Here is an 8,589-nt window from a genome sequence, read left to right on the forward strand (position 1 = left end):
GAGGATGCGCAACTAGGTTGAATATTGAAAATAGATGTAGATATTATATTATAGTAATTGATTTTAACAAGTTCAATTTAATAGAATCTGCAAACCAAATGTCTAAAAATCAACTGCAAATGTCTTTTAACATCAAATGCATCATTATGTTGTGGAAGTTTTCATTTAAGATAAAGTGATATATTTCATTAATGTCATTTTTGAAATTATTTACAAAATACAGGGTTTTCCAATAAGAGGTGTTATTTTGATATTCAATCGTAAAAGATCAATGGTTTCGTTGCTTGTGTGGCACGTAGCGCCGTCTTGTTGAAAGTAAACGTTGTCCAGATCAATACCATCCAATTCCGGCCATAAAAAATCATTAATCATCTCTCGATAGCGCAATCCATTCACCGTAACTGTTGCTCCAGCCTCATTTTCGAAAAAAGGGTCCAATGACTCCGCCGGACCATAAACCGCACCAAACAGTCACATGTTAAGGATAGACAGGCTTTTCAACAATAACTCTTGGGTTCGAGCCCCAGATGTGACAATTTTGCTTGCTGACGAAGCCACCGAGGTGGAAATGGGCCTCATCACTCAAGATGATTTGCATTTGATTCACTCAAGTGAATTTTAATAATTTCAATGCGTTGTTGAAGCGTGTATCGTTCCATTTTTATTAATGGCGTAGTTTCTACTTGTCAAATGTCAAAAAATGACATATTAAAAGTAATATCTACCGAAATAGCGGGCTATTCAAAATAACACCTCTTATTGGAAAACCCTGTAGATTATTTAGTACTGCCGCAGATCCGTGAAATATCATGGGGTACGCAATTTAAATAAGTTTAATTTTTTTAATAAAAAAAATTGCCACAGACGAGAATCGAATCCCGATTAATCTCCTTAACCCTTAGAGTCCGACCAACTACAATAGCAGTGAAATCATGACTACCTTGAAGTGCACTGCAATGTGCAGTTTGTAGGGCTAGGTTTTACAAGTTTTGAACGCATTTCAACACTATCCATGAAATAAAGTAAAACGTTGACATTTCAAATATAATTTTCAATATTATATTTGGCTTTGAGATATTTACAAAATATTACCCGTTTTCTTAGGGTTAAAGGCAACTACGCTGGCCATTACAAATATTATAAAATAATTATGTACTGAAAATATAACAATTATGTATGTATTTTATAATGTAACGTACATCGTAAAATCGAAATTATATTGTTTATTATTATTATTGTAATCCCATAAGTCATTTAGAACTCAATATGGACATTTCATAATCATCATTATTTAAGATTAAAATTTACATTTTATCAAAATATAATATTGTTATCTAGATTAATTCCACCTATAAACAAATAAAAAAAACACTTATGTATAATAGAACAACATAAATTTTGAAAAGTTGTCAAAATATACAGTGATAAATGATATTTGCTGAAATTTTTATGTGCGTACACATTTAAATGTTGCATACGTCATGAAAGCGTAAATAATATATTGTTTGGTGTGCACCAAGTTTACCATCAGATGTCTTTAAAATTGTAAATCCCCGCACACCTGAGTAAGTATTAATATATGCTCATACACAGTCTGCCTTAGCTATGCTTTAAACTATGCAGTGCGATTTAGAGCAATCAAAAACCATGCAAGGTCATGCAAACAAACAATAAGAGCCATATACACAGTGTCCAGAAATTCGCAGTACAAGCGGGAAACTGGTATCTACATCACATTTGGAGTCGATTTTGTAGTATAACTTTTTTTGATTTGTTCTTTCATTTTCAAAGTTGGAATTTTTTGAGGTCAAGTTAAAAAAAAAATCACTCATCACTCGCTAGAGGGTTAATATCAGCCGATTAAAGTGTTTGAATTCAAACGATTGAACCGGCTCCAAAAGTTTTTCAATCCTTTTGTTGTCGATACAAAAAAGTAAAAAAAAACAATGAAATGCTAAAATAGAAAAAAAAAAAGTTTTTCGGGTTTTCTGTGATGTAGATTCACCAGTTTCCCCCTTGCACAACAAGTTTCCGGACACTGTGTTTAGGGTAGGTATTTTATCATACTTGTCTTAGACTTCTTTATTAAAATGAACTGGAATTGTCACCATATCTACTATTTTTAAGCAATTATATTGGACCTTTATTATTGAATGTTGAATGAACAATAATCCTCTAATAATATGTCAATAGTTTTTTCAAGAATTTCACCCTCTACAGTTAATAATCTAATCAAGTAATAAACCAATAATATTAAATATGTGAAGACTGTAGAAAAATTCTTCCATATCAGCGCGTATAATCATTATTTAATATTACGTTGCATTGGATTTACACTTTTCATTTGTGCATTGTAATGTTTTTATAAAACAACCATTGTGGAATAACTGTTTAAAAAATGAAAATTTCGATTTTATATACATATGCTGTAAATAAGAGTTAACAGAGATATGATTTAAGATTTTCTTCGCCAAAACTATTATTGTGATTTTTTTTACGGTATTATGCGGACAGATGTCACTGTAATGCTGTCTGAAATGTTGACTAGAAGAAGAAGTGCAATATGGCATAATACCCCAAATATAAATCACAGATTTAACAGAATTCCATTTATTAACGTTAGATTTAAAAGGAATCCGAGGATAAAGTGCACTAACATCAAGAGGTGATTGATTATATATTTCCAAACAAAATAATGAATTCGTCTTAACATTGAGAAAAGAATATGATTCTTATTAAATACATTTGTATAAATGTAGATTCATTGTAATAAACTTAGGTTAGGTTAACATTAAAGAATACCAAATAATACCAAGTCAACTGCTTATTAATATTGAAACTTTAGCACATAAACTCCTTCCGGTCAGGGACCCCAGTTTTTGCAAAAATAATTATTACGCTTACATATTTGATTGAGGCCACAGACATAGGAATTAATAGACGAGAAGATAATGGCGAGGGGTAAAATCAACTGTTGAAGAACGAAGGGGGTTAAGCTGACTGTGATTCGTCAATAAATCAATCTGACAGTAAATAGGCATCTCGCATTATAATATCACCATTTAGTTCTTAAAAGTAAAATCTGCTTTTGAATGAATAGACATTTTTACACAAATTACAAATTACTCGCCACGTTATGAACTAATTTGCGAAGTCCAAATTCGGCAAAGTAAATTTCTTCTGTTTGCAGAGTCGTAGTTAGTTTCAGAGTATTTAGTTAAGACACTTTTACAAATGTTTCATAATTTACTTACCCCAGTAAACAACGATGAGCACACTTGAGAATCGCTACATTGTGATGTGATAGTATATGTTTCTAAAACTGATCCATATAATACGGTGTGAATAAGCTTAAAATAAAAAAAAATAATGCTTACTTATGGAATGTAATACGACAATTGGGTTTATTCTCTTTTTCACATCTATTTTTACAAGTTTTCATATCACAAGTCAACATTTTGCCGTGTTATTTCGTAAAATGAACCGATGATGCCTCGACCATAGTTCGCACAAGAATGATGACGTCACGTTTTCAAATTTCACTTGAGGCCATACGCGAACCCAGCCGGCTCCAATGGAACCGGTATGGGGAGTGGGGATAATACGCTTTTAATCACTTAGGGCAGGTCTACTAATATTCATATGTCTATGATTGAGGCTAATTTCCTTTAGTCTAATCTTTTATCAAACTTTTACCCCAAAATTTGAGGTAAAAATGAACATAATCGTGCAAAATTTCAATTGAGTTATTAGTATAACTGCGCATAAAAATGCCCTAAAACGCTCACCATTGCCGGTTGAATTTGGGCAGCCGTTGAAACAATATCTCTTCGGCTGTAATGCTTTTGAAATATTTCTTTTTAAAAACTTAATAATATGGAATATATGAGGTACCGCCTAAGATAATATTTAAAATTAAGATATGTATAAAAATTGCTTAAATTCGATCTTTTAGTTGGGTCTGGAAGTCCCAATCAACGCTGCTTGTGTTGTTTTTTACCCTCCGGGTTTTATGAGTTAATCAGCTGTTGCACTAGTGGAACTACATTGTATTTTAACATTTTCATCCTACAAGAGAAATAAATTCCAACTTTATTAATGCGGAAAAAATTAATAATAAACGATGGAACTTACACCAGCTGGGTTCTTAACAAAATATGAACCACTGGACCCCTGGTAAATTCTCTCAGGATAGATGCCATTGTCAATGGCGATCTCGGCTTGCCAGACTAGTTCACTGAATTCCGGGTCATCTGAAAATAATTATAAACCATTTAATTTAACATTCAATCAATTTAATTTTTTTTAAAGATATTCAAAAATTCTCGGGTTACGAATAATCTAACAATATTCGAAAATATTCTTCTACCGTCACAGTAAACGAAAAATGTTGCTTGTGTCGTGTGATGGAGGACTTAGCCAGCCGAGGAATTGAACTCATGACGCCTGGGTGGGAACCAGACACCATGCCAACTCAGCCACTGACCGGTCAAAATTTATCATGTATTATATCTATTGAATATTCATTTGGGGCGGTATTTACTATCAGAATAACACATAAACTGATTTAGAATACTAATTTTCATGTAGAAACTTCCAAAAACAGGAAATGTGTTGTAACTAAATATTCTGCGGAAAAGAGAGATTGAGCATATTATAAGCAGTTAAATTAACGAATTACATAGATGATAAAATAAAAAAATTTCATGTTCTTTTTCATGTCTTCATCTAAAATAACAAAAGCTTGAAGAAAATGCATGCACTGTTTTTTTCACTTGCTTTACTTAAATAGAAGCAAGAAATATTACCCGTCTAAAAGTATTTTCCGAATCCATTAAGATTAAAAAAAAAAAAAAAATCTCCACCTAAACACCTGACGTAAAACCAATATTTATTCCAATCAAACATATTTCTGTCAGGTTTAAGGCCCTACTTCCATAGGGATAAGCAAGTATCCGATACTCAACGATTTAAGTATCTTGGCGAATACCGCCATACATCTGCGCGGAGGTTTGTAAACAGGCACACATTTTGTACACTCGTCGGTGACGTCAGTCTCTTGCGACCAGTCGGTCGAAGTCATTACCACTCACATCGAGACTATTAACATGACTGAGCAATTAATATTATTGTCTAGCAAAAACGATGGTCTCATCGTCATCTGTGTCGGACATATTGTAACAATGCGTGCGCTTTAGATCAATGCTAAGAACAAAACAGAAAAAAAATGACAACTACAGCAGTTGTGAGAGAAGTTATGAAAGTTAGTTGCAACGAGTTTTCGTGATATCAATAGTGTCCTGTACGGATTGTGTGCGACAAGTTGGTTGCGACGTGAATACACAACATCAGTAACGGATACTTGCGTATTTCTGTCTCGTATGTCACATCGACTATGAATTTAGTATGATAATGTGAATTTTCTTCTGAATGAATTAATATTTATTTGCTTAAAACTCGTAAAAAGTATTGTGCAGTTCAGATGAGAAAATAAAGATGTCAATGCGTTCCTTTAGAAAAGTGAAAAACATTCATTTGCCATAAAATGCCGGGAAGCAAATTATTATTATTGAGCAAATATCTAAAGTTCAAAGAGAAATATAAAGGCCTAAATTATATTACGAGTACATAGTCCATTAAGTTTTTCTACATGGTTAATCAATGAGGAGCGCCTGAGTTTGTTGTGTTTTAGTAGCATTTGTTATAATAAATGTTGCAGCATTACGGACCGAATATTTCCACAATATTCTGGCAATCGAGCCTTCTGACAACTCTGCTTGTGTTACCAAGCTTTAGCGCCACACAGGAAAAATAATAAATTAGGGGAAAACGAATGAAGTGTTCTCTTATCATGCAAAACTTAATTATTTAGATAATGGAACAACGCTGAACAGCAGAGGGTAACATGGCCAGCGGCTTTGTGACTTGATTTCGTTTCAATTAGCACTCTCAAGTGCTTGTAATACATACAATCGTTGCGTTGGCAAACCCGGCCATTCAAACGAACTTTGCAATTGTGTTAAATACCATTAATTTCAAAACCTCCATTTGATTTGTATGAAACAAGTATAAGTATAATCGTAATGTGAAATATTATATTATTTAAAAAAAAATGGAAAGTCACTTTCATCTGATTAATGAACATTGCTAATAAAGTTTAAAGTATTTAAAATACATGAATAAAGTTATTACATGACACACAATGCTAAACCAGTACAAGTTGGATTATATTTAATAAGACGTCTGGCATTATGAGTCAAAGCCACAAGGTTTTTTGTGTTTGGAGTTAAGTTGTAACTGCCACGACACTCAGATTAGGAAATATTATGGTAAATTCACTAAAGAGAAAACTATTGTGACAGACTAATTCTGTTTTTAGAATGTGTATTTCAAGAAAAGGCATTTTAAAACAAATAATAGCATAGGTATATGGCACAGAAAAACTGTCAGCAGATTATTATTGGAAACTACGCAATGGTAAAATAGAAAACGAAAAGAAGTGCACCGCTATTTAGAAATGTTTTCCAAGAATTCTTGTAGAGTTGGCACTGCGAGATATTTATTATTAATTAACACCAATATTGCAACAATACGTTATTTTAAGCACAGTTTACCTTTGAAGTCAGAAATGGGATTTAAGTACTCATTGTCAAAAATGCAAATGGGATCAGTGATGCCTTGAGGACTGGATGCTTCTCCATCATCACCGCGACTGTGCAGTATGTTTAGATCTAGCTGCAGTTTATCCATATTGAATCATATTATTTTAATGTCAAAGGCAAACCCGATGCAAAATGCATTCACCCCCTCGTTATAACACATGAACAGGTTTTTTATTATCAATATTTACATTGGCAGGGTACAACAGTGCACTACTTCGCGATTCGCGAGCTCAGCGTAAACCGCACTAGCGGAAATTTGCGGTAATCGGCGTTACAGATTTTTTTGATCGTAGAAAGTAAGAAGCCTTACGATTGCGTTACCGACACGGCGCTATGTTGTGTTGTGCAGTTAGCAGTATCGGAGTAATAATGTAATGATCGCCCGTACATGTGTTGTCAGTGGTAGGTACGCAGTTGTAGATAAGAACACCTGTCAGACATAGGGTGACCTAGGCTATGGGAGGTAGCTAGTACCTAGGAACTGGTTGTAGGAAACGTCCAGGTCGCCGCGGCCCCCCAGGAGGGGCTCGGACTCCCGGTCCACGCCCGGAGAATCCACGGCGCCGTCGAAACCGACGTCTGGCACCAGGCAGATCTCCTCCGTGCTGCTGGACAAGGACACCACGCTGTCATCAACTCGCGTTGTGGGGAACGAGGGATTCGTGTCTGTCTCTAGGCTCAGCAGCGTCTCTTCCGTACTCATTAGGATTCAAGGGACGCACAGTTCGAGACTTCATTTAACAATTATCACTTATTTTGATGAACCGTACAAAACACATCACACAAAAAATGACTCTCGATTATCAACCCACAAAACAAACGTAGTGCACAAGACAAGCAGACTGTCATTTATAATTTTTTAGAAGATTTCTTATCTTTGTCTCTTTCGGTTCACCTAATCTCAGAGTGAATCGAATGAATACACTATTGTTTTATCCTAATGGCGATATTTTTCTTGAAAAAACCTCGTAGCGCTAGTTCTTTCCTTTGTTCATTGTTTAAATGCGTACGAGGGTGACAGGAACATGCTCTTTATTCTGTATGCGTCATGGATGGTCACCAAAAGACAGCTGATTCGCTAAATACAATGATAAGGCAGATTTCTGAATAGCTCGACTCATTGAAACGATTCCTGTTTTACCATCAAACTTGGCGCACTTGTTCAAATAATTTCACTTTGTTATCGTTCGCATGATTCTGTTTGAAATAAAGTATCTGTATTTTTGACAAGTTTATAATAATATAGTTCCTGCCACAATCCTCCACGAGCAAGCGATAAATATACAATAATATTCTAAAGACCAAAACCATAATACATAATAAATTATCAACATTTTGTATCAACAGTGATAATAAAACTGATAGTACTACGTGCCCACTACCAGCTATGCGATTAGATAAACAACATGTTTTTGTGGAAGTACCTTCCTAGGCGCTAAGGTGATTGATTTTCATTATTAACTGAATAATTTACTTTACTTACGTGCTTACCTCTTGTCTAGAAGTGAAGATACTTTCAGTTTGAGATATTTCAGAACTGAAATATTTTTACGGCTTGTTTTAAATAAATTTAGCTTTGAATATGCACTTCATTTAATTATTTATTATATTTATATTATCTTGCTCATTACAGGGAATATTTTTTTAATCGATAGAAGTGTATTGTAGGCATTTCAGTGTCAGGGGTGGATCTAAGACTCAAAAGGCAGTCAACAAACACGATCAAGGAGTCCTTGGAGGCTTGGAGGGGAGTCTATTATGAATGTGATTTTTATGCAAAAAAACCACAGATGAACATCCAAAACATACCAAATTTTCATACAAAACATAATTTTGGATTTGAGGCCAAAATAGCCATGGGCACACTGAACTGAATACAAGAAAACTTCATAATGTTTGTTTATTCTAATTGAAGTGGTAGGGCTAG

At 34.2% G+C, this 8,589-nt stretch overlaps 1 protein-coding gene across 3 annotated transcripts in view; it reads right to left on the reverse strand.

Annotated features, from left to right (window-relative positions):
* Positions 1–7,952, reverse strand: part of Pi4KIIalpha (phosphatidylinositol 4-kinase II alpha) — a 28,116-nt gene extending 20,164 nt beyond the window's left edge. The window contains exons 1-2 of one of the 3 annotated variants that reach the window (XM_089640249.1): positions 7,137–7,952; positions 4,135–4,253 (exon numbers count right to left, since the gene is read on the reverse strand). In XM_089640249.1, coding sequence (XP_089496375.1) covers positions 4,135–4,253; positions 7,137–7,365 — 348 coding nt within the window. In that variant the 5' untranslated portion in view covers positions 7,366–7,952. Of the gene's footprint in view, positions 1–4,134; positions 4,254–6,614; positions 6,845–7,136 lie in introns of those variants that run through there. The other 2 variants (XM_089640247.1, XM_089640248.1) reach the window with 2 other exon arrangements.
* Between the last annotated feature and the right edge of the window lie 637 nt (positions 7,953–8,589).

The sequence above is a fragment of the Hesperophylax consimilis genome, chromosome 15, assembly GCF_061612785.1.
Source record: "Hesperophylax consimilis isolate HC1 chromosome 15, BYU_Hcon_1.0, whole genome shotgun sequence".
Lineage (NCBI taxonomy): Eukaryota > Metazoa > Arthropoda > Insecta > Trichoptera > Limnephilidae > Hesperophylax > Hesperophylax consimilis.